Source organism: Neofelis nebulosa, chromosome 6, assembly GCF_028018385.1.
Source record: "Neofelis nebulosa isolate mNeoNeb1 chromosome 6, mNeoNeb1.pri, whole genome shotgun sequence".
Lineage (NCBI taxonomy): Eukaryota > Metazoa > Chordata > Mammalia > Carnivora > Felidae > Neofelis > Neofelis nebulosa.
Genome location: NC_080787.1, coordinates 146,551,042 through 146,577,275, shown reverse-complemented (window position 1 = coordinate 146,577,275; position 26,234 = coordinate 146,551,042). Strand labels below are relative to the sequence as shown.

Below are 26,234 nucleotides of genomic sequence, written 5' to 3'. Positions count from 1 at the left end.
CCTCCCTAAAACAGGGTTTCGTTCAGAGCTGAAGTTTCCTAATCCTGGATCTCCAGGAAGAATGTAACTAGTTTCTCAGCTGCTCATCATTCATATTCAGAAATCCCTTTGCAGTGTATTACAGGATGCCCGAATCCATTTGAACATTAAAATTCATCCATACAGCACAAGCTGGAGGGAAGGTCCGGACGACTCTTCCTCTCGGAATGGCTTTTGTACATTTGTTTTGTTGTAGTTGCTGCCAGGCTACCTCGCGGGTTCCCACGGAAACCACCCTGGGGAAGACGGGAGGAGGGGCCGATCCCGAGTCCCCAGCCCCGCTAGCCGGGCGTGGGAGGGGCCCTGGAGCTGCGCCAGCCCGCAGGGAAGGCGGGGCGAGGCGCGAGCCTGAGGGGCGGAGCCTGAGTGCGCCTGCGCGGTGCGCACTACTCAGGGAGGCGGAGGCGACGTGCAGGAGGAAAGATGGAAGACTACCAGGCTGCCGAGGAGGTAACCGCCGGGTCAGCAACAGGAAGGGTGGAGGCCGAGAGCCCCGGGCGCGGGTGGGCGGCGGCAGCCAAGGGCGTGTGTGGGCACCCGGGCCGCGTCTGGACGTGGGCAGCGGCAGTCCGAGGTGCAGGCTGACGGCACCGGCCCCCTGCCGAGCGCTTCGCGGTGACCCCCGTCCCGGCCTGCTCTGGGCGTCGTCACCCTGCCCGGGGGGCGGGGCGCGGCAGGGGCTCCCCGCGCGGCGGCGTGAGCCCCGTCGTTCTTCCGGGAGGGGCCCGCAGCCCTGGGACTTCTCCCTGCGGCCGGGAACACCCCGCCGCGCCTCTCCCGTCTCGGGGCGTCCCCGGGTGTCCCCGGGGCGCGTCCCACACCCGCCCCACGTCCCGGGCCAGCCCGGTGCCCGCCGCGCCCCTGGCCCAGCCCCGCCCCGAACCTGGCCCCGCGCCGGCCCACCACGCCCCCGAACCGCTCCACGCCCGCGGCCCAGCCGCGCCCCCAGACCTTGCTCCACGCCGGCAGGGCCGCGGGGAGAGTGGTATCACTAGCTCCCTTTATTCCGTGGTGCAGACCCCCCACCCTAGATTAGGTGCTCCACGTCCACGGGTGGGGAAGGCTGAAGGCCGCCGCGTGTGCGTCTGCTGTTGTAACGGAAGACTACAGAGTGACATATATGCGTGACACGCACGTCCAGTCACATCTTCTAAGTCCCTTCAGTAATGGATTTGATGCACCTGCAAAATGCGGAAGCGCACAGGAGGAGAGCCTGCCTTTGTCTTCCGTTCCGCACCTTGTTCTTCAGTGTGGTGCTTAAATCCACCGTGGCCACCATCCCTTAGGTTTCATTTTGAGTTTGAGATGTCAGTATGATAACTCCTGCTTGGGAAAAATAATCCCTTCTTGCCTCAATGAAGAAGCAGCAGGGTAAAGCACACAATTATTTGCCAAGCAGAAGACATTCTAACAGCGGGCTGGTAACATGGCTTTCCTTCAGTTTAACATGCATTCAGGGACTATAGCTGATGGATGCTACTATTATAGAAAAATATTTGCCCATTTTCTTCCTGCTAAGTAATAATTCTTGCTGCCCCTTTTCTCCTTGCTAAGTAGTAATTCTTGTTGAAATAGAGTCCTACAGATTATGCAGCCTGTCAAAAATAAAAACGATAGATGAATTTGGTAAGGTTTGCTATTTTACCATTTTTGAAACTTAGTTTAAGCAGGGATGTTTAGAGGGGGAAAAAATTCTAATGCTTGTACCATGCGACTTGGCAGCACAATCATGTGTTTCAGTGCTGGTAAAAAACCAAGTGGATCCATGGTGCGTAAGCAGCTAGCAAAGGAAAAGCTTTTCCCTGTAAACTCATGTAGGAAAATGGCTCATATTATAGGAATGTCTATAAAACTTTAAAAACGGAAATGACCCTGTAAGAGAAATCTCTTAATACTGGCATTTCAATTCTGGCTCTCCCACCAATGAGGTGGCCAAGTGACTTCATTATTCCAGATCTCACTTACAGATCTGAGGATTGAAGGGGCTGAACAGAGCATGTGTTTTACAGGAGATAAAGCCCTAGGCCCTTGCATGATAAGAGGGCAACTTCTTCCTAGTAGGTGTGCCTTGGGTATTTACTAATGGATGCCAGTCCTAACAGCTTCTGAACTAAGCCTTTTCTGCATATCCTCTAATTTCATGTAAATATCTGGACCTTTGTAAGACTATTCTCAACTCCTTGTTCCTATTTCTTGTAGAAGTTGAAATTGCCCAGTGGATTCTGTACAACTGCTCTACTTTTCCACTAAATCTCCACTGAAATGCCCCTCAACCTTTTCCATATTTTAGCAATGTGGATAGTCACACAGGGATTTTCCTGTATGGTTTAGGATCACTGAAGTCCCCTGGAAGGATCCTTTAAATCTCAAGAAGTCATTTAACCTGTAAGATAGTGCAAATTTTCATTCATTTGGTGAGTTGGCTTTGTCTCTCAAGTATGCCTTCTGAGCAGAGCAAGTGAGAGGGCTTCAAGGCAGTCTGCTCGTGATCCTCCTGGAAAGAAAGGGGCATTGCTCAGACGGGGCCACAGTGGACAGCGTCCCAGCTGGGAGGGAAACTCACTGCCAAAAGCAGGGTGCTCTGACTTTATTCCACCAGGATTCACAATGACTAAGGGCCTCGGGCTGCCCTCTAGAAGGAATGTCCAGAGCTCAGTATTGTTCCCAGGATTCAGACAGAACCTTGTACCCATTCAAATGTACAGTATGTGTAAAGAAAACCCATTTGTAAACTCTGCCTCTAGATTACTGCAGCAGCCCAGCTCATCCTGACACACCTGTGGAAAACAGCTGTGCTAGCAGCTGGTTCTGTAGTCTTGAGGTAGGACAGCATTGAGAAGAAAACATAATTATCAGAAATAGTTTAATCATTGTACTTTATCACTAATGGTGGTTAAAAACAGAAACAGAAATGTCTTAAGTGTCAAACCTCCTAATGAGTTTGATCAGGCAGAGTGTTCACTAATGTAAACAAAAATCCAGTCAGTAAACTTTTGCATTTGTTCATGATCCCAGCAGCCAGTTGAAATGGCTAGAGAGACTGCATCTAAAGTGGAGTCAGTCTTTTGGACCATGCCATGATTAAAACAAAGCAAAAATCTTTAAATTATATACATTGTCTAGACTCCCGACTGTACCAGCTCTGCGATTCTAGAAGAGCCACTTGGTGTTTCTGAGCCTCATTGTAGTGTTTTCCTTGGTAAAATGAACAATCTAGTTCAGTTATTTCTAAGTCTTCATTTCTAAATTATGTTCATTACCTAAATTTGCATTAATCAGTGCAGTGGAAACAGATCTTTTAAAGCCATGAAACTTAACTAATTTTCTTCCTTACAGACTGCTTTTGTTGTTGATGAAGTGAGCAACATTGTAAAAGAGGTAAGAGGAAAGATGCTTACTTTTTAAATGTTGATTAACGGCTTTATGAGTAAAATAACGTGTTTTAAATACTGTCTTGGAATTGTTTCAGCTGAGCCTGTGTGTTTTGGCATTTAAAATAACAGTTTTTACGTCAGTGAATATGTAGAATATCAGAATTACTCCCATATTATGTAAATTATATATTTTAAACCAGACAGGAAACTGTATGTACTGACATTATTATTGAATGTTACTAAGGTTTGATTCTATAACCTTTTAGCATAAAAGACTCCTGTCATGGTATACAAATAAATGTTTCTGGTGTTGAATAAAGAGTATGTAAAAAAAATGAGTAACTTCCAGTTACTTAAGACCTGGTGATCCAGTTGGGGCTTACCTGCTTATTTTTCGTATATTCCTAAACTACCTATTTTATCATTATTGACCATGCCCCAGTGGATGCATGGAAGACAGTGGATGACAGTGGAAGACAAAATAGGGTATTTGTTCTTCATTCATTTAAAAAATACATTGCAAGGGGGCATTAGGGACCGACCTTCAAGGACTTTACAGTATGGGGCAGGGGAAGGCAGGCACCTGTCAATCACACTGGGAATTGTAAACTTGCATTCCCTGTGTGGTAACTGCTATAGCAAGTGGTGCTCTGAAGGATTTGACCCATCCGGTGAGTTCGGAGCTAGAATCTGGAGAATGAGTAGGAGTGGTGTTAACTCTGCAAGAAGAGGGAGTAGACGTCCCAGGCATTACACGTGTTCAAAGGCCCTGTGGTGGGACTGTGCTTGGTATGTTTGAGGGACTGAAGTGAGGCTGATGGGGCTGTAGTGCAGAGCACTGGGGGAGCCTGGGGCAGGAATGAGGCCGGAAAGCTATTCCTAGTTTCCTTCCCTTCCTGTGTAAATTGAGACCAGACTGAAGCCATTGGCCAGGAGAAAGCCATTAGATGATTGAAGTTTAACAGTCTCAGTTGAGGGGCGCCTGTGTGGCTCAGTTGGTTGGATGGCCAACTTCGGCCCAGGTCATGGTCACGCTTCGTGGGTTCGAGCCCCGCATTGGGCTCTGTAGCTCAGAGCCTGGAGCCTGCTTCAGATTCTGTGTCTCCCTCTCTCTGCCCTCCCCCCCTCCCCCCAATACTCTGTCTCTTTCTCTCAAAAGTAAATATTAAAAAAAAAAATTTTAAAATAGTACCAGTTGAGATATGTGTAATGGGGAATTGACTCTAATGCAAACAGATTACTAACGAACGCCAGAATAATGAAGAATCACAACCTATTTTCGTGACCCAACACCAAAAAGCAGAATGTCGTCGTCCTACCATGTACATTATTCACCGTCCCACGTGATCTCCTGGTGGTCGTGCAGGATCTGTAGTGGTGTGCTTTTCACGGTTTTCCTACACGTTTCTTACGGAACACGGGTGGGGGGAGCCACACCGGACCTGTGACACGTGGGGCTGGCTTGTTGTGAAGTCCCCTTTGCTCTGGCTGGTTTTCGGCCTCCTCTTAGACTCTACTGCCTGCAGCAGGTATGATTAAAAGTAGACCTTCCCAGGCCCCGTGGAGGCCTGAAGTAATATCCTGTAGTATCTTCATGTGGTCACCGGCCTCAACAGCTTTTTCACCCCTGGCAGTAGGTTAATTCTTCACTTGAGCTATTTTAAGGATTGGGTAGTAATAAATTTGGGTGCGTCCAAAAGTGGAGTTTTCCTCCTCCCTGAAAAACACTGAATTCCAAAGGGTATGTGGACAGTTGCCAGAGTTGAGCTTGAGTGGTGCCTCCCCCTTTCTTTGACCAATGTCCAGATCTTCTAACAACCAGGTCCCCTTAAACCAGGAGTGCCTATCTCCCAGTCCCATTTTATGCTACGAGCTGGGGAGGGGGCCAGAACATGTCAGGATGAGAAGGAGTTAGGACAATGGTGGAGGCAAGATGTAGAGGAAGGCCGGGTGCTACATGTGGTGTGTTTCATGTCACCACTCAGAGTCCCGGGACAGACAGGTAGAAACCAGGGTGGGACTTAGGTAGCTCTTTGTTCCTCAAAAGCAAGATCACTGAGCTTATGTTCCAGACGATAGACCCTAATCCGTCTCTAATGTGCACAGCTCTGAGCCCAGGACTGTTTTTTTCTGCTTCTCTGAGGACAGAACTGGGCCCTCGCCAAATGTTTACATTCTATCTAGGTCACAACTGTCATCAGAACTCGGGTTTCTGGTTTCCAGCACAGCAAGTTAGAAAAGGGGTAGAGAAGGAAGTGGCTTAGAGGCAGGCACACTGGCAACCAACGTAAAAGACCCAGAAAATCTTCAGATGGTAATAGCCTGACTACAGACTTGCAGCCTCACTACACAGCAAGAGTAGGGGCAAGCGGCCATATGTATTCCTGAATACAGACATACCTACATAACATGAGCCCGCACCGGGACGCAACACAGAAAAAGACCAGGAATTTCAGATAGAGAAATTCATCATAAACTTAAAATAATTTTTATAATCTATAGGGGTCTTTCTTTTGTAATCTGAAAAGTGTACTTCTGTGTTAACATAGTTCCAGAAGATGCTGGATAAAGGAAGTATTTTTTTTTTTAATTTTTTTTAACGTTTATTTATTTTTGAGACAGAGAGAGACAGAGCATGAACAGGGGAGGGGCAGAGAGAGAGGGAGACACAGAATCCGAAACAGGCTCCAGGCTCTGAGCTGTCAGCACAGAGCCCGACGCGGGGCTTGAACTCACGGACCGTGAGATCATGAACTGAGCCGAAGTCAGACACTCAACCGACCGAGCCACCCAGGCGCCCCTAAAGGAAGTATTTTTGAATACATGATTATTTGGATAGGTTTGTGCATTGAGTTGTACAGACAACCCATATAAAGTCTTATAACTACTATATTTTTAAGAAAGGAACAGGCAAGGGCCCCTGGGTGGCTCAGTTGGTTAAGCATCCGACTCTTTGATTTTGGCTCAGGTCATGATCCCAGGGTTGTGGGATCGAGCCCCGCTTCAGGCTCTGTGCTGAGTGTGGAGCCCGATTTTCTCTCACTCTGCCCCTCTCCCCCGTTTGCATGCTCGCTCACTCTCTCTCTCTCTCTCAAAAAAAAAAAAAAAAAAAAAAAAGGACAAAGGGAAATATTTTCTAGCCTCAGTAGGAAAAGTATTGATTATCTCCAAGTACTAACTGCAACAGTAAACATTAAATTCAGTCAAAATGTGTTTAAAATTTGACAGACTGTATATAAGTGTGGATTTTAAAAAATGAATATAAACCTTAATGAAATAGAACACTGATAAGCAAAGGATGTATTTGCACAAGAGTCCTCATGGTGATGAATAAGCTTACGTTTCAGGTAGATTGTATTTTAGCAGTTCTTAGGGTGATGAACTCAGTACTACCTGGAAGGTGTTGGCTGTGTTCTGCCAGCAGTGACCTCTGTCCTTTGTGTTCTAGGCTATAGAAAGTGCAATCGGTGGCAACGCCTATCAGCATAGCAAAGTGAACCAGTGGACCACAAACGTAGTCGAACAGACTTTAAGCCAACTCACCAAGCTGGGCAAGCCATTTAAATACATTGGTAATGCATTTTTGCTTCTCATATATATATTGTCGGTGGTTCTTTAAATACTGATGAGAGGCACATGTGGCAGTGTGGTGTCTGACCTCGAAGTTCCCAGTAGCAGTTGGTCGCGGTGTCGTGTGCATTACCACCCGCCTGGCTGGAACAGTTGCAGGGCACATGGCACAGGATTTCCCAGCATTGCAGATCAGCTACTTTAGAACAGGCACGTGGTGAAGGAATGGGAAGGGTGTGATGTGTCACTGTCATAGGACCAATCTACCCTGATAATATTTATCGTGCACATCAACCACATGATCTGCATGTATATGCCCAGAGTAGGCTAAAGTAGGGTTGCCAAGTGTATCTCTCTAATAAAAGTTTGTTTTAATTGAAGTGACCTGTGTAATTATGCAGAAGAACGGAGCAGGGTTACACACGGCAAGTTCCTGCTTCTGGGACAGCTCTACGGACGGTATGGTTTTCCCTGTGTTTTGTGAAGGCTTGTCGTGGGCTTTTCTTTTCCCTGAAGGCCTTGAGGCGCCTCCTTGATCCCGTTGAGATCTAGATCATTCAGAGCAGTATTTTGTGAAATGTGTGCTTGGACATTTCCCGTGTTTGAATGCATGCTTATTAGTGGCGCCTGGGTGACTCAGTCAGTTAAGCATCGGACATCGGCTCAGGTCATGATCTCGTGGCTCGTGAATTCGAGCCCCACGTCGGGCTCTGTGCTGACAGCTCAGAGCCTGGAGCCTGTTTCAGATTCTGTGTCTCCCTCTCTCTCTGCCCCTCCCCTGCTTGCGTTCTGTCTCTCTCTCTCAAAACAAATTTTTTGAATGCATGCTTATTATTAGACTCACGTTTAACACATTTCCTAGAAGAGACTTACTGGCTTTCTTTATTTGTGTGCCGTGAAGAAAGGTGACAAGTCAGACTAGCGAGCCCCCGTCTTCCTGAGTTGAGTGACGCTGTGCCTTCTTCCCCACAGGCAGCTGCACTGTGCGGTGGGAGAACAAGACCATGTACTGCATCGTTAGCGCCTTCGGGCTGTCCATCTGAGCCGCGGCCGACCCTCCGCTCCGCTCCCGGCCCTCCGGGAGGCCGGTGAACGCCTTTCTCGTCCTCCTTCAGCGTGGTTCTTGGGGCACTCTCCAGATGGAGAGAAAAGCCAAAGGCTGGCCCTGTTCTGCGAACAGCACCCCCAGGTCCGAGGACTTGCCATCCCAGGCAGTCAGGCCTCTGCTGCCACTCGTCTTAACTATTTCTTTTCAAAGGTGCTAAAAACTGAAATCTGCTAGTTTAAAACTTTCTCTACTCTCTGAATGATTCAGATACACTAATTTTCCACACTTTGTACTTTGGTTAGAGTAATAAATTATTCCAATTTAAAGTTTGTGTTTTTCTTCATAGTCTAAATAACACCACAAATGAATTCTTTCAATGTCATTAGTGACTTTAGAGTCTAAAACTGCAAAAACAAAAAAGGAAAAGTTACAGTTTGGCTTTGGTCTTCTCAGTACAATGATTTGCTGCTTTTACCCGCAGGACCAGGATTCCACTGGCTTCTGGGAGTGGGTGAGCTGGTTCCTACTCCAGCCAGAGAGCTCTGGTCCCCACATGCTGCCCAGTCTCCATTTTTCAGTAGCAATCAATCACCAAAAACATGTTTTAGTACATCCGGGCTTCCAGGATGCTTTCATAACATTCATTTTGTGTCCACAATTAGACCATTATTTGTAAGTCAGTAAACATATTTGGAGGTTATGTGATTTAAAATCTTATCCAAGTAAGGGGAGGGGTGGGCCCCAAGCCTCAGTCTGTGACCTTCTCTCAGTGCTCATCCGCAGGCACATTCGCACTGTAATAAAGACAGGCTTCTATATCCGCTTGCTGAAATGAAAAAAGCTCTCCTTTTGTCCCTGAAGCACTCATGTCTGAATGGCCAAATTAAGTCCACACACAAGAGCAAATACATCACATATAAATAAGGACCGAATGTTTCAAATTTATTAACATTTACCAGAAAGGCAGTCTCAGAATGAAGCCATTCCCAAAGTGTAAGTTTGCCATAAACAAACATTTATTCACTTTTGATTGATTACAATGATCATTCTGTGATCAGGTGTTACTGTGCTCACTGACACAGTTCCAAGACCTAATACATAGTTCGTTCTTCTGAGCTTAAAGTTGTTTTTATTTTATAAATATTTACAGGCTTTTTGTAAAAAGGCAGTTTTCAGTAGCAGAAAATTCTGTGTTTCATTGTGTGGTATTATAGTTACCAGTATATCTAAAACCTGTCAGGTCAACATGAACAGGATAACAAGATGTCACAGACGAAAGTGACTTCCCTTTGGCCTGGGGAAAAGATTAACATCTTTTTTTTCCAAAAGTCTAACCTCTAAGGCAACTGGTTTCTAAAATCCTCAAAATACATAAATATTCTCTAGTGACTTAAGTATGTACTAGCTATCTCTTGTCATCCCGTCTATGAGCTCCCGTGGTTTACCCTGTGAGAAGGATTCCAGGAAACCAGTCACTGACCACACCGTAACCCATTTAACAACTGTACCTTCAGTAAATAGTTCAGGAAATACTTGAGGCTGGTGACATTTGTCTTGTAACCTGCCCATTTAGTGGGCTGGGTTTACATAGTGTATCTTAACTTTTATTGCAATCTGTAATTATGTACAGGAACAATCTTACAAACCTTGAATATATTTTATATATCCCCTTCTCTAGCCTTTCAAATGGGGCTTAAGAGAGAGAAAACTGCATCACTTCACTGCTGTAATGATTTAATAATAAATCAAGCAGACCTATTACCCACATGGATAATGATGCTCTCCCTAGGGAAACTGAAATACCGACAGGCACCTTCCAGATTCCCCTAGACTGGACCAGTATAAAAAATTATCCCAAAGATGATGTTATACAAGCCATTACCATGCAAGAACTGAAGTCGGCCCTCTGAATTTATAATTTAAGTTTGCAAAACTTTGATACTCTCCAAAGAAAAAAAAATTTTTTTTCTTGCTACTGCCGAAAGTTTCCGGCAGACTTTAGTGTTTGAACCTAATATCTACGGCATATATAATACATGCTAAATGCTATATACTTTAAGCAAATTTTTACATGGAGTGTGTAATTTGTTGATACATATGATGCACCAGAGATCCAAAATGCACGATTTAACAAAGAACCATTTTCCCTTTAAGTACTTACTTTTATACCTTTTTTGTCTCCAACTTAGTTATAAAAAGTAAATAAATACTCCCATATTTTCATTTCATTGACTTGATACCATGAAGACTCAAGTATGAAGATATCAGTCATCAGTTTATAATTATACTACAGGACAAAGACAAGGTTTAAAAAGTTCTAACGTGTATGGCTAAATGCCTCAAGTAGTTTACTGATAAATAACAGCATTCCAAATTATGGACAGTTATTTTATAATGATTAAAACCTGTAAACTATATCACATACTAGAATACATTAATCAGTCCAAGTAAGTTTTCATCAATTTACATAAAATTATTTATAGTTAGTAGAAGAAAAATTTGGTAACAGAAGTTTTTCCAGTACCACTGAATACAATAAAAAAAAAAGAAATCACACCATTGAAAATGTAAAAACCATGTAAACTCGAATTACCCTTGCAATAATACAGTTGTTTTAATTCAAACTTTCATATTTACAGGGTTTTAAAAACAAATTTAAATGGAATCCATATTAAAGGTACGTTATCACTAAAGTTTAAATTAAACACAAAGAGGTAAAGTCATAATGAATAGTCTCTCATGAACCTCTATAAGGTTCCAGCATTGTCTAAAGTGAAATCCGATTTTTAGCTTGGTAATCTAAGAGTTAATGCATAGATGAAGAAAATGTAGGTACTGTTTGCAGAGCCGAACAATCCTATCCTGTGCCATGCCATCAATCAGGATGTTAGCAATGATCGTATGTCAACAGTTCAAGACAGACATTATTGTGCGTGTCAAAGGAAAAGCAAAGGAGGTATCTATACCAGACTTCTACACTTAGTCTCTGACAAAAAGGAACTGGCAACTCTCCAGGGCCTTCTGCGATGCCACAGATTCAGACAACTTTTCTTTTCCAGAGCAAGCCATCATCTTCCTAGGCCACTGTATGAGGCCGAGAGGGTGGGGCATGATTCCCATCAAGTGACCTTCTACCCAAAGATGTGCTTCCTTCCACAAGTCATCAAAAATGTTTTACTTTCTTTCATCTAGGTTCCAAATGAGGAACTGAAAAACCTTTTTTCAGTAAAGAAACTATAATATTTTATCCATCCTTTGTTTAGCTTTTATGAAAAAAATAAAGTTCCACAGGGTGTCATCTTTAATGGAGTTGTAGAAACTACAGCCCATGGGAACTGTAATGGATACCCTCTTCCCCACCCCAATCACAGCAACATCCGTTCATATTCATACATGTAACCCTCACATGCACACACGTGTGTACACAGGCCCTTGGAAAACTGTATGGTAGCAAGACCTCTCCCAACAAGAGCTGGCACTTGTCAATTTTCTTACCCTTTCCTTATGAAGCTCACCCAGTCCTCCTCAGAAGCCCACAATGCCAGTTCCGCCCCCGGGGGGCAGGGTGAGGGGCGGGCAGTGAAGGGCTAGAACCGGCTCGCCCACCATTTCTCTAGTGAGACATGACACAAATTTCACACAACAGACAAGTTACGAGTCACTTAACATGCGTGGTTATCCAGAGCGCTGGCCACTCAGGCTGCCCTCATGAGACAGGCACAAAAATAGGTTTCCCTTAGAGTTTAAAGGGTCGAAACGTACAGGGCAGAGAAAAAAGGAAGAGAGAGAGAACGTCACCATGCTGACAACTTCATTCATAAGGGCTTTCCGTGGACTTGGAGTTAGCAAATTATTAAAAAAAAAAAAAACCTACTAAAAACAGGAGTAATTTCCTCCTCACCACTAAAAACAAACCCTTTCTCATCTGAAACCCTTGAAAAAGGATTTGCCTGTTTACACTTTTCATCAGCACCTCTCTTCCCAAACAAATGTAGCCACTCTAACAATAAATTTGGCCCAATGTTTAAATTTATCCTTGGTTTTGGTTTTCCTTTCAAAAATACGTAAACAAGTAAGGACCGGGAAATCTCTGCTCACGACACAAGCCTGAACACCAGCAGGAGCACGGAGGGCCAGGAAGCGGTGCTGCAGGACAGCCCGAGGCTCAGTCACTCTCAGACCCCTCCTTGTACTGCGCCCGGATGGCCTGGCCGTTCTGCAGAGGCATCTCTTCATAGTCACTCCTGTCACAAAAGAGACCTTTGAAGCCACTCGGCTTTTGACAGCTCCTCATTTATTCTCCTCTTCCACACTGACATGCCATTCTAGCAAGAACACATTCATAGTTCTGTGCTCCCCATTTCTATAGCCAACTGCCCCCGCCTGCTCCTCACCCCCCCTCCCCCCCCCCCCAATCAAGCACCAGGGCTCAACGCCAGAACGAACTGTTCCTCCTGTGGTCACCACTCGTAGTAAGTGTTCAAAAAAAGGAATGCCACTCCATCTAGTCAGAACGATGTGAAAACAGAAAACCATGGAATCACATGACCCTCCCAGGTAAAAGAAAGGTCATAATGCCTTGAAAATCATTTTAGGATTGTTAACACCTGTTCCGTACGCCCAGGCCGAGTCCTCACTATAGCCCAGCTTTCAGAGAGGCAGTGACTTACCCATAGATCACATCATCGTCGGAGTCATTCAGCATGGAGAATGCAGGGTTGTCTTTCAGCTGGGACTCTGAAAACCAACAAAGAGCATTTTCATGCATGAGCCTAGGGAGGCAGGATGCTACAGAAAAAGGACAGGAGTCGAAAGGGCTGGATTCAAATCCCAGCTTCCAACACTTATTATCTATGTGACCTGAACAAATCTCACCTCCCCAGCGTGCTTTCTCATGTACAAGCCAGGGGCAGCATCGCCACTGGGCAGGCCACCGGGCAGACCGACTGGTGGAAGCACCGGGAGAGAAGAGGCACCAGGGGAGCCCTCGGACAGGAGCTGCAACCCGGCTACTTTCTCCCAAGTCCGCACAGGGAGCAGGGGCGGAAAATGCCCAGGAGACCAGAGGTGCCTGTCCTCCCTCCCGCCCTTGGGAAGCAAGCCTCTGGCTGGTTTCTCCACCTCAAATGGGAGTGACTGCATCTTCATCATAAAGATGCTGTGAGGCTCAAACAAGACATTTTCATGAAGGCGCTTTGAGAGCTCACACAACATGAAAGTCAGGTGGTGGTCCCGAAAGGCTATCTCCCTGCCCACATTGCAGGGGGTTCTCATCCTTCTCATTGCCTGCGTGAGAGTTTAGTTCTTCTTTGGGGCGGGGGGGAACCGGCACCTTGGCTTTCCTTGAATGGCCATGGCACTGGTCTCCAACAGACTTGACTTCATATGTGCTAAGACCCACTAACTATGTAATAACACAGCACATACCATGTTCTAACGCCTCAGAGCTCACGCTGCAACTGACCTCGTGTCTCTCTCTGCCAAACAGTCACGGTGCCCATCCCAATGTTTACAGCAACACTATCAGCAACAAAGTATGGAAAGAGCCCAAATGTCCATCGATGGATGGATGAAGAAGATGTGGTATATATATACAATGCAGTATTACTCAGCAAACAAAAAGAATGAAATCTTGCCATTTGCAACTATGTGGATGGAACTAGAGAGTATTATGCTAAGCGAAATAAGTCAGTCAGATAAAGACCGATATACAGTTTCACTCATATGAGGACTTTAAGATACAAAACAGATGAACATAAGAGAAGGGAAGCATAAATAACAGAAAACAGGGAGGGGGATAAAACATGAGACTATTAAACATAGAGAACAAATAGAGGGTTGCTGGAGGGGTTTGGCGGGGGATGGGCCAAAAGGGGAAGGGGCTTAAGGAATCTAGTCCTGAAATCATTGTTGTACCATGTGCTAACTAACTTGGATTAAATTATAGAAAATAAATAAATTACAGAATGAATGAATGAATGAATGAATGAATAAGAGTCCCAGTGCCCAGCACTAACAGGGGACCCAGGAGGTGGGTCCTGAACTTCTGTGAAGCTATCTGGCCAGCGTCCTGGCCCCAGGGGAGGCTTACCATACAGGGCGTTCTTCGATGGAGAATACACGAAGGCCAAAGTGTAGAGGTAAAAGTTCAACAAGCCATAGAAAGATAAGAATTCAGCTGGTGATGCCGGTTAAGGGAAATAAGCAGCCCCGAACACTGCGTATTCAGTTGGCGTCTTTGCTTTCAGTCTGGCTGCCTCCGTCCAACCACCCGCAGTCCTTGCTACTGCTAACCAGCAGTGAGTACCTCAGTGCTGCACACACAGCCCAGACGGCAGGAAGCCACAGGACAAGCCCACAGCTGGACGTTACAATAACCTTTCAAGGTCACCTGTGAACAACAGGTGCACCGTGCTGTCTTCTTTCCATGGAAACCTCTGGAGGTGGCAGGACCAAAGGGCAGGAAGGCCACGCATGCATATGGGTAAACCAAGACTGAAAGGAAGAACGGGAAACAGTTTCTCGAACCAGTTTCTCTTCGCCTTCTCTGCATTACGGACTCCTCTGATAAAACTTTAGTGTGAAATTCGGTCACTGAAGTTTGACAAACCCTGCATGAACTCTAAGGATGTACAAAGGCCCAGGGGAAGAACCTGAGATACAAGGGATGAAAACTCCAAAGCGCCCCCTGATGGATGCCATCACAGAAAGGGAGGGAAGGGTGCGGCAAGAACACTAAAGCTGCCAGACAGCCGAAGGGTTTAGCTCGGAGCCCAGGAGCCCACCCCACTGGCCCCAGGCACATTGGGAGCCAGGACTTCTGAGCCCTTTCTGGGGACACAGGCTTAAACCGCCCTAATCTCCACCACCTGTGGACACTGCAGCTGGACACACCCCAGTAATGGGGACAGAGGACTCTCCCATCAGGCTCAGTCTCCCTCAGTGCTCTGCGGGCAGAAGCGGGCACCGGGATTGAGGCGAGGCTCTGGATGGAGCCTGGGTTCCTAAAGAATCCCCAGCAGGCGGACAGGAGAGCAGGGTGGCGGGGAGAGCAGCTGGGGAGCGGGAGTCCCTTGGGACAGCTTGGCCCTGGCTGGGCCTGGGCCACTGCCCGCAGGGGAGGGCAGGGGAGGGCGGTGGCGGGGCCGCAGCACACAGGGCACCACAGCGCAGGGGCCCGCCTCTTCTTCATGTTTGCAGACCGAACACGCTAACCACTCCACGCTGAGCGTGTTCCTGAAGGCCGGCGGCCGCCTCCCATTGAAAGGATATAATTCTGGTAGTGAGTTGACAGTTCAGCTACAAAATTGTCTTGTAATACTTGCGCTCCAAACCTTAAATAAAGGATGACGATGCTGGAAAAAAGGGGGTAGGGACAGTAAGTAAAAATACACGAGGAAGTGGCACTAGCTTCCCAGAGCTCCTTCCACTCACCCTATTCACACCGTCCATTCGCTACAAGGTCTGCACGGCCCGAGTGCGCGCGCACGCACGCGCCCACACGCACCAGAACACGCGCACGCGCACGCCAACCCTGCCTTGGCTGGGGTAGAAGCGGCTAACGTTGACACAGGCCGCGTCGCAGCCTCGCCTCGGGGTCGGAAGCGTCCGCCGCGTCCTCCTTCCCTTCTCGAGCCGTCTTCGAGGACGCTTCCCAGACGGGTCCCCACAGCGCCCGGAGGGGAGCCCACGGCTCCTCAGCACGCACCCCTCCTCCGCGCGGGGTTCTCACGGTGAGGCGGCGCCGCACCCCTGTGCGCACACCCCACACCCGCCTTCGGCCGCGCGCGCCACCACCGAAGGTCCTGACACGGAGCTCCCCTGCGCTCGTCTCCCCTCCCCGCGGCCCGTCCTCCACAGGGAGCCTGACTGATCGCTGACAATCTAAGCCTTCACCTCTGGGCTTCCACCCTTCCAAAGGGTTCCCATCACCGAGAACAAACTGGGACTCCTCATGGCGGCCCGCGGACCCTGCCCTGACCTCTCCGTCTCCGGTGGCCTCTTTCCCTCCCGGCCTCCCCTCTTGCGATATCTCCTCTCCTCCTCCCCAAGCCACTGGCTGTCCCCAGCGCCCATGTGTTTCCAGGGCCCATCGTCAGGTCTCCGTCACCTCCTCAGAGAGACGTTCTCTCCCCTCCCCACCTGCAGCACAGCCTCTCCTGCCATCATCACATCTGTTTTCACGACGGGACTGCTATTTACTTGTCACCGTCTTCCTCCCCTGGAGTAGAACCACCACCATCGGGAGGAACATGTCTGCCCGCTGACCAGGGAGCAGACACTCGGTACAGGTCTGCTGGGCAAATAAACAAATCCCCTTGAACCTGTATGAAGAAAGACCATGAGGGCATAACAACTTCTAAGACTCCTCGGAGGGCACTGCAAGTATCCCACTCCTGACCTGTGGACTGGGTAGCAGGAGGGTAAGGATTGGGGGGGGGGGGCATGGGTGTGTGTGTGAGAGGGTGAGAGTGTGTGTGAGAGTGTGTGTGTGACTGTGTGAGAGGTGTGTGAGGAGTATGGGTAGGTGTTGAAGGACGTGAGGGTGTGTGAGAGAGCGCGTGTGTGAGACGGTGTGTGAGAGAGCGCGTGTGTGAGACAGGGGGTGTGTGAGAGGAGGCATGTGAGAGGTGGGAGACAACACGCACACCAAGAGATGAAGAGGGCCCGCCTGCGTGATACGGGCACTGCTGTTTTCAGGCAAATGCAAATTCTGAAGGATCTCACTTGGAAGCCCACGCTGAGTTCACGCAGTGTGATGAGTGATGTGCACAACCTGGGAAAGGGAAGGGACGCAGGTGCCCACAGGAGTCTGCCTGCTCAAGCAGCCGGGGACCTCAGCGCCTCCTTGCAAAATTGGCCTCTCAGAGCCCATGGGGCTCGGGCCAAAGAAGAGGGCTGGCTGCCATTTATTTGCCACCCAAACAACCAAGAGAGAAAAGCAGGTAACTAGATTTCTTTCCCTCTGGATTTTGATTTTAGCAGAAAGAGACAAACCACAAACGACCGAACAATGATCTGGCATTGATTCACACCGACAACTGGGTCACCTGGGCCTTCGTAGTCTCCAGGTACAGCATCCCTTCCTGTCGGGGCCACCACATGGGGTTCAAGGACACCTATGGTACTTAGTCCTCTACTTAGAGCACCAAAAGGATGCCAGGTGCCAAGTACATGCGTGGTGTTCTAATTCTTTAACCTGAGTTGCTCTGTGGCTGATCCACCTACATGGTGACATCAGAGCAAGTAGTGAGCTCCCCCAGCACTGGACCGGCTGGGTTCAAGTCAACGTTCTTCATTCCCCAGGGCACATTCAACACAACTGTACTCGCTCCACCACTGTGCACACTCAGCGCCTGCCCTGGGCAAGAGGCTCTCTGACCCAGTGAATATGTTTGGCTAGAAATGCCCTAAAGTTAACTTTGTAAAAGGGGGAGAAAGATATTTATGGTAGGAAAATAAAATTCACGGTTTTGTTTCTTTCAAAAAAATAAAGTCTTCTTACCTAATGACAAGTACTACAAAAGTCAATGCAGTCAAAAATTTTAACCTGAGATCTGAAAAAGAAATAAATACCCCATTAAACCACATTGGAAGTAAATTCCATTTTCAGCTCAGAGACCTTAAAAATAAAAACAAAAATAAACAAAGCCTCCTGAACAAAACCTCTCCTCCATCTGGACTTTAAGCCTGTGTGTACCTGAAGCCCAGAAGAAATGCTGTCCCACCTCCCAGAGAGACCATGGCCATTATTATTTGGTTGTGACAGATTGAAGGAAAGGATCCTATGAGATCAGGTGAGTTGCCCGGATTCAGGACCAGGAAAACCACAATGGCCACCTCCTCTATATAGGTATGATTCTGGAAGGATCCAGGCAGCTCCAAAGCCACAATGGCACCCAGGGCCCCAGGTGGCTTCTACCCCACAGGCCTCCCTTCAGTGCTGGCCTAAGGCACTGTCCAAAAGGCTCACAGTTACCCAGTCAGCCCTGATACCAGACCTCCCCAGGGACCAAAGGCACTGGTCTCTAGCCTGAGGGAATGCGATGGGTCCCCATGCAGGTCAGGCCTCCTGTTGGGTGGACTCTGGCCACTCCTCCCACCATGTGAGGTCAACTCCTGGCTCACCTTGCCCTGGGCAATTTGTGATGTGGCACTTACCTACATAAGGCATGTGACGTAGCTCGGAACAGGCCCGCACTATCAAGAACAAAAGGTATAAAATATACATAGCTGCCACCACCATGAAGAAAACTTTCATTCCCTAGAACGACACAAGATGGGCAATCGAATAAGAACAGGGTGCTCAGTGCTGCTCCTGTTTCCAATACCACCACAAGCAGGAAAACCAAACATTTTTAAAAGGAGCCTAGAATCCTGAAGGTCACTCCGTAACACAGAACAAGGATGTGTTCCCACCACTGTGACTTCCTTATCCAGACCCAGCCTCTCACCCTATCTGTGAGCACGGGTGGCTCACCTGGGTGGGCATCCCCAGCCCTCGTTCATCAGATGAGCGAGAATCCAAGCTCCTTCCATGACACATGGAAACCTCCTAGCACAGGGCCTGGGACGTAGCAGGTGCTCAATACACTAGTGCTGGGTCTTCAGCTTTTTTCAGCTTCCTAGAAGTCTCTGGTTTCCAGTGTTTTCTCTAGTAACAGACGTAGGTCACTGATTGAGAAGGGGACAGGTGACAGCTGCCTTGCTCAAGTCGTTCTAAGTGCTGGCCATGTGCTTTGAATTCCTGGTCAATTCAACCCACACAACAACTCTTTAAGACTGCAGCATTGCCCCCTTTTACAGAGGGAAACGGGCTGGGATGCTGCCCCCAGGACACAGGTTTTACCCCGAAGGCCATCCAGGGAGCTGGGCACACTGGCCCAGGTACTGACCCCAAGTGACCTCAGGCAAGACCTTTCACCGCCCTCAGTTTCCTCATATGAAAAATGAGGGGATTGGACCAGACAAAAGCTCCAATAACAGATTAGCATGAATTTATATTATTTCATCTAAATCTGGGGAATTATGCTCAACCTACAGCCCAGTATGTGATCCATCACTGGGGTCTATAGAATCTTCATGAGAATGTGTCAAAGCCGCTCCTCCCTGTCCCTTCCTTTAGTGCCCTGCCCTCAGGGAGAAAAGGCTTCTCTGAAGCCCAGCCCCTCATACACAGGACCTCAAGCCTTCCTAGGGTGTGGGTGCCCTTCTCGAGCATAGCCCCCATTGAATCTGCCCTGACTCAGGTCTCCTGCATGGCCTCCTCCCCCTGTGGCCCCACACAAGTCTGGAACAATTCCTCCCTTCCCTGGCCCAGAATGCCTCCCCTACTCTCCACTCCAGGTGCAGCCCCTCCCCACAAAAAACTTATTAAAGCATTATAAGGCTAAATAAAAGACAAAGAAAAAGAACAAAACACAAATAACTTGTAACTTGGGCCCACTGTATGTAAGGATACAGCTGTCAGGACACTGCACACTTGTCAATACTGGTCTGTACTTATTTCTAAGCTTTTTCTCCCTCACAAGGTCATGCATTCTTTGAGAGCAAGAATCATGGCACGTTGCTCAAAAGGCATTCATTGACTGACCTTCAAAACTCCTCAAACTTCTAAATAATGGAATGGAAAGGCTACTGGCACTTCCTTGCTGAAATTCGATTAAGAATCAGGGCTTATTCTGTTTGCTATGACATGTGTAGTCTCAACACACATTATACATCTTTCAAGATACCATCATTCACTAAACCTCCCTCTTTCTCAGAGGCCATTCCCATAAAGAGCCACAGATTTTATCACTTCACAGGAAGCTCTGCAAAGCATCAGAGAAATGCTGGCTGTCACCAAGCTCAGAATTCAACTCTGTGCCTCTGGGATTGCCCTGCTGGAAACATCCCTCCTAGACTCCTCCCAGGGCTCCCTCTGCGGTGCCCTCCCTGCCCCCCCCCCCCTCCACCAGCCCTATGCACATCCATACCCGGGCTGAGCAGCCAGCTGCGTCTGACAGGGGCTGCCCTGCAAGACATGAGGGATGCAGATAAACCTGGAGACTCAAGGGAAAGCCGCACTCAGGGCTGACTGCCATTTGTGAACCTCTGTGTAAAATAAAAACATAGGACCCCTTGTTCGAAAGTATAAAGAATTCTGGGTTGGCAAGAGCAGAGCATCACCCAGGGCGCTGGGCCCTGTGACTGCCCGGGTTGCACGCCTACAGAGCCGGCCTGGCCACATCATTCATTAGCTGGAAACCTTCCTCTATTTTAGAGAATTAAACAAACAAAAATGTCTTCTTAATTGTTCTATAATGCTCTTAAATCTGACACCTCTTCTGTGCCTCAACCATATACCAAGCAATGGAAGCAACAACTTTGTTTTTAAAAGCTTATTTTTTATACTATTCAAATACCTTTTTCCAAATTTTGCACCCATGAACCTTCTGCATTCTCCCCCAAAGTGCCAGCCAATGAGCTCATGTCCCCAACACAACTTAAGTTATGAAGTTCAGTAATTTTGAAAAACGGCATTTAAAAAAAACACCAGGCATCATTAATAATTCTTACCTGAAAATTTCCTGTGTCAACTCGATATTGGTACATTGGATCGTGTAATTCATTAACTCTGAAAATACAATATTATAAAAAATATCATAGATTAGTAACTAGTACTTTCCATTTTATACTTTCACTTGGCTTTTTAAGAAACTTATTAACATAAACTCCTTGCTAACCAACAGTAAAAGATTTTTAAAAATAATCCTAAATTTAGAAGAAACCCTAAATTTCACAATGAAAATGCATCTGGTGCTACTAAACTTAATTGTTTTCCCATAGTCATTAGTACTATGAGGCTGCAGTATTTTTCATTTCAAAGAAATCCCTATACTCTTTCTCTTGCAAGGCCAAAAACTGTTTTAAGGCACCTTTTCAATGGCATTCATGGGCACTGGGAATAGCTGAGTACACAAAGAAAGTTATAAAAGTAAATACCAACTTCCATGCAACTCATTTTTTTTAAGTGTTTACTTATGCTTGAGAGCGAGAGTGTGCACAAGTAGGGAAGGGGGCAGAGAGATGGGGACAGAGGATCCAAAGCTGGCTCTGCACTGAGAGCAGAGAGCCTGATGTGGGCTCAAACTCATGAAATGTAAGATCGTGACCTCAGCTGAAGTCGGACGCTTAACCGACAGAGTCCCCTAGGCACCCCACCATGCAACTCATTTTAAAATGAAACTAGGTAGCCGAGGTGGCAGGCAGGGACGGGGAAGGGAGACGAGGTGGGCTGAGTGCTGTCATGGGCCATGAAGTCAGACGTGGCAAGTGCCCAAATCATACCCCTGAAGTGGAACTCATTTCTATAGAAAATCCTACTTGGATGCATCAGGCTGTGCCCACATCAGGCTTCTACAGTGGTCCCAGTTTACAGGACAAAACTACTAATATCAACAAGCCTTGGGAGCTGGTGCAGGGATGGGAGTTTACAGATGTAAGCCCAAGGAGAAACTAAAGCTTCTGGCGGGCAGGGATGAGCCAGGACCCCGAGCGTCATTCCTAAAGACAATGTCTTTGCCACTTTGAAGGGGCAAGCTAAAATGACACATACTTTTTCATTTTCCAAACTAGACTATAAGGACTGTGTTACCTGACGTGACATTCAAGCAAAAATGAATCCTCAGTTCAAATCACACTATCCAGTCTTGATACCCTGGTGACAGATTCCTTTCCAGATGAGTTCACAAAATATAGTGAGACTGTGGATCTTTCCACCTTTGTCAAATGCTTCTCATGCCTGAAGTTTCACACATAACAAAATTACTCACGTCTGCCATATTCCTAGTGTAACAGAAGCCAACCACAATAGTCCAACAATGAAGAATTTAGGTAAATAGAAAGTCAAACATTTCCTTTCTCCCTAAAAATCAAAAAAAGTAAGAAATAAGTTAGTAATTCTACCAAACCATTAGCGTCTAGCAGACCATACTAGATCATAGATAATTGCATTTCCACATAGCATGCAAGCTTCTGCTGACTGAGGCTGAAGACAGATTCTCAAGGAGAAGTTTACCTCAAGGACTATTGCCAAAGTCTGGACTGGCAGCGCTGAGGGCTGGTGCTCACCTGAACCCGTATCCCATGGTACACGCACAGCCAGAAGAGCAGCAAGGCACACAGGAACACAGACTGAAAGAGATCGTCCAGCATGCCTGGAAACCAGCTGTTCACCAGAAAGGAGAGGGGGAAGAACGGATCTGGAATGCAACAGGCAGAAAGGCCTGATGAAGGCAGGCTCACCCCATCCCGCACAGGGCTTCGGGTCCCCTCTGTGAGGGCAGAACTCACAATCACCTTCTCCTCAGGCAGAGCCAAAGGGAGGTAGTAAACTAAAGGCTGTTTTGTTTTTCAAAAAACCTGAAAGCCATTGAACAGATTGCTCCAGTGATCATTACAGAGTGCCGTCTGCTCCCGCCATCCGCTCCTCCCCACAGGCCTGGGAATCCCAGTGCTGCGGCTCTGGAAGCAAATGCTTTCTGAAGCAGGGGAAGACGAACAGACGGCAGTGTTTGCCGCCTTCAGCCAAGTTCCAAGACGGCTGTGTCTGTAGCCCTTCCAGGTTTTAACTACCAAAGCGATCACTTATTTGTGAAAGCAGCCAGGCATCTGCCACATCCCCGTGCAACAGCGCTCATGCACTCTGGGGGATGCTGCTACCTGTTCCTTCAGAGGCTCCCATGCTCTTCTAGAGACTCTGGGGCCAGACTCTCTCTAGGACACCTTCCAGCTTTAAGCCTTAGAGCTGAAAGCTCCAAAATAAAAACAGGCACCTACCATTGTAAAGCAGCAGCAGAGGCAAAAGAATGGACATCCACTTCTGCTCCATCCCCCAGTCTCTCATGGAAAACTTCCGGAGGGAATGGGCAAACAGGCACTGCAGACCAAATCAGGCACTTGAGTTACTGTTTGTGCGTATACCTTGCTTAATATCGTGGTAAGCCATCCCAAATTGATGGTCAGCCAAACCTCGAAGTTGACCCCTTGTTGTACTGCCTGCTGAGACCATCAGTGTCAACTGAGAGGAGATGGTAAATGTCTGCCAAGGGGCCATGGGTAAGATGGCCACAAGCTGTTCTCGTAGTGGCAGGTGGGGACAGAGAATATATACCGGCCATAACCCCTCTGCAAAAGGAAAGAGCACCCACCCTCCCCTTCCCGGACAGGCTACTTCTATAAGGCCGGCCCCACAGAGCCACACAGAGGACCTCCCTGGGGACAGGCCACACGCTCCCAGCCATGCAACATCTGAGGATGACTATAGCTTGTAAGGAGGGCACTGGGGGGTCCCCAAACAAAAACCAAGAGAATGAGGCTAATAACTATGGTCACTAGATGTGTATGTTTTCAAACACGTCCCTGAAGAAGGTGTACTGATTGAGCCGTAGAAGTTTCTTTCAAGTACTTTAACACATTACACAATCTGTATAAAAAGACCTGGAGTTTTTTGTTTTGTTTTTCTGTAATCTACATATGCCAATGATTTTCTGAGCAATCTGGACTTCCTGGGCCAATGGGCCATTTCTCCTGGTCTGTTAGGCTCAGGCTCATGTCTCTGGTTTATGAACATAGTGCCCTGGGTGCCAGCTCTTTGGGCCCCAGAGTGTGGCAGCAGCAACTCAGACATTAGAGATGCTTCAAGAAACAGCAAAGATTTCTGCTGACCAAATATAAATGGCACTTCTCCACTTTCCTTTAGTAGTTCACTTGGGGAGCCCAGAGCATGGCTGGGAACGCAATACAATCCCCAGCTCTCTGCATATTCTACTATACTCCAGAGGCCATGTCCCACCCTCCATCCACACCCAGGTCCCATGTCACCACCATCTGGCACTTTTCTCACGTGCCTACCCCCCACAAGCCTATGTCCTGCTGTGTACCGTCAGATTGTAAAGCACCAAGTGATCCTTGGGTGGCGACTGGAGTGGCCACCACCGCAAAGACTCAACAGATCTCTTGAATGTCACACCCTCTGCATCAGCAAGTGGCAAGCAGCTGATGGGCAGAACACCATCCTTTGGATGGCACTAATTACCAAGGCACACCCCCTCCTCCTCCAGTTTTAAATTCTCATCAGCACTGATGGGGCCTTTGTGGGGAACGCTTGTGCTTTAAGGGTAAGCATTTTCCCCAAAGTCACAGGGTGCTCGTGGACGCTGAACTCAGACCGCAAATGAGACAGAAGCTTGCACTTCCAAACCCACTCATCTGAGGCCTGCCTCCTGAAAACACCCAAAGACTGAAAGGTCTCATACGATTTCCCACATGTAAAAACCAAAGAATATCCCTGCTGTATCTGCCTACATGCAAAGAAGATGATTCAAACAAGTTAGGTTAAATGGCATACAGGTTAAATGACATGGTCTTTGCATTCTGATGAGCATTTACTTAAATGTCAGCGATCTGTAATCACTATTACATGGAAGTTCTTCCATCGTTCTTTTTGCCCTGCAGCATCCTAGCAGACATACAGAATATTTGGTAATATCAAGTTGGCCCACTGGATGGAGCATCTCAGAGTTCAGATAAATCTCCTGTTTGGGTCATACGTCAGTAATCATCATTCATAAAGTAACTCTGCCCTTGTTAGGATCCTGATGTGGTCTGTCGGGCAAACAGGACTTACAGTGACAATGAAGGTAAGCACCACAAAGACGAATCGGAACCAAATTTCCAATTGGGAAAATGCAGGGTCATAAGTCTTCCACTAAAATGCAAAGTAGGAAAATAATTTGAAAAGATATATGCATCTAAAAGGAAGTACACCAGATTATTAATAATAGTTCTGTCTTGATATGAGGCTTTAATTTTAAATGTTCTCTTTCCTTATACTTTCTCATATGTTCTAAAATTTTAACAGTACATTTTTATGTTAAAGAGCACAGACTTAAGAAAATCTTAATTATCAAACATTGAAAATAGTTTTAAATGGTTTGCACTAATGATAAATCTGGCAGACAAATCATTCTGTAATCACAAGAGCATTTTGCTTTTAAACCTGATATTGAAAATTAACAGTCAATCCCTTTATTAGAAAAAGCTACGCTTTCCATTAAAAGAAACAGCTTCTTAAAAGATGTGAAAATGTGAGTAGGTAGGATGTTCTAAAAAAAAAGATTAAGTGAAACATACAAATATGAATCTGAAACCAAAAGCACAATGGAATTACAGGTGTCAGCTCTCATGCTGAGTAGATTCACCCCTATCAAGTGTACACCTCACACAGCTGAGGATGCAGGCAGCACATGCCAATGGCAGGCAGAAGGCAGCCCTTCCAACCTCAGTCACCAGCCAGATTTATCACCAGACCCCAGGGCACCGCACTGGGCCAATGAGCCCTAGTGTGTTAATGCATGGAATTCAAATCATCTGAGCAATTAAAAAAAAATCTACTTCAGAACAGAGTTACAGACACGAGATTTACCTTACTTACCTGAAACATTTAAAATACACACATACACACACAGGTAAGTAAACACACACACAACCTAAAACCCTGGACAGATATAATGAAGGACAATAATCTCTGGCTGATAAGAGCGGTACACCCTCCAGCTGCCCCAAGCCATGGCAGGGAGGGAGCCCAAGCAGAGCATCACGAACACACCTGCTGGGAGTCCAGGGAGACAATCCACCGGCTGCGATTCAAAGGACAGAGTACAGAGAGGAGAGCTGTAAGAGAGAGACCTGGATACCTGCCAAAGACTGTCCTTGTCACATCTCCACCTGAACACTGATCAGGGCATGAGTGTGAGTAAACCACCTTCCGCTGGGAGAAAAAAAATCTCTGAAATGGATCACTGGCACTGACAGAGGGCCAGTAATAGTGCCTGCTCTCACAGACAGAAAAAAACACACAAAGGGGCACAAATGCTCTCACCCCAGTGGTGAGAAAAAAAGTACCCTTAGATTTCATGCTGCTTTGGCCCTATTTAGTGAAGTTTAAAAGACCTAAAAAAAAAAAAAAATCAATCCATTTCCAAGTAACTTGACAATATCCCAGAACAAAGCTCAAGGATTATTTGTAAGAATACAAAATCTAACATCAATAATGTCTGGCATTAAATAAAAAATACCACACATGTAACACTGTGTCAACTGTACTCAAAAAAAGAAAGGAAAAAGAAAAATACTAAACATGTGAAAAAACAAGAAAA

General features: G+C 46.9%; 2 protein-coding genes and 1 long non-coding RNA gene across 4 annotated transcripts in view; 2 read left to right on the top strand and 1 right to left on the bottom strand.

Moving 5' to 3' along the window:
- Positions 1–374: 374 nt before the first annotated feature.
- DYNLT1 (dynein light chain Tctex-type 1) lies at positions 375–8,357 on the top strand. Its single transcript, XM_058735787.1, has 5 exons — positions 375–489; positions 3,376–3,417; positions 6,862–6,985; positions 7,365–7,442; positions 7,956–8,357. The coding sequence occupies exons 1-5, from the start codon at positions 463–465 to the stop codon at positions 8,024–8,026; spliced, it is 342 nt and encodes a 113-aa protein (XP_058591770.1). The 5' UTR covers positions 375–462; the 3' UTR covers positions 8,027–8,357.
- Positions 8,358–9,025: 668 nt separating this feature from the next.
- Positions 9,026–26,234, bottom strand: part of TMEM181 (transmembrane protein 181) — a 74,231-nt gene continuing 57,022 nt past the window's right edge. The window contains exons 7-17 of the mRNA XM_058735786.1: positions 24,704–24,784; positions 22,855–22,954; positions 22,147–22,277; positions 21,849–21,940; positions 20,593–20,650; positions 18,193–18,295; positions 17,537–17,588; positions 15,304–15,386; positions 14,123–14,212; positions 12,702–12,768; positions 9,026–12,275 (exon numbers count right to left, since the gene is read on the bottom strand). Of these exons, the coding sequence (XP_058591769.1) occupies positions 12,197–12,275; positions 12,702–12,768; positions 14,123–14,212; positions 15,304–15,386; positions 17,537–17,588; positions 18,193–18,295; positions 20,593–20,650; positions 21,849–21,940; positions 22,147–22,277; positions 22,855–22,954; positions 24,704–24,784 (936 nt within the window). The 3' untranslated portion in view covers positions 9,026–12,196. The remainder of the gene's footprint in view (positions 12,276–12,701; positions 12,769–14,122; positions 14,213–15,303; positions 15,387–17,536; positions 17,589–18,192; positions 18,296–20,592; positions 20,651–21,848; positions 21,941–22,146; positions 22,278–22,854; positions 22,955–24,703; positions 24,785–26,234) is intronic.
- On the top strand, positions 15,566–17,557 carry LOC131515114 (uncharacterized). 2 transcript variants are annotated; one of them, XR_009263446.1, is made up of 4 exons: positions 15,566–15,764; positions 16,180–16,454; positions 16,732–17,102; positions 17,338–17,557. It is a non-coding gene; the product is annotated as an uncharacterized LOC131515114 (long non-coding RNA). The 2 variants fall into 2 exon arrangements; XR_009263445.1 differs by having other exon boundaries at positions 16,732–17,557.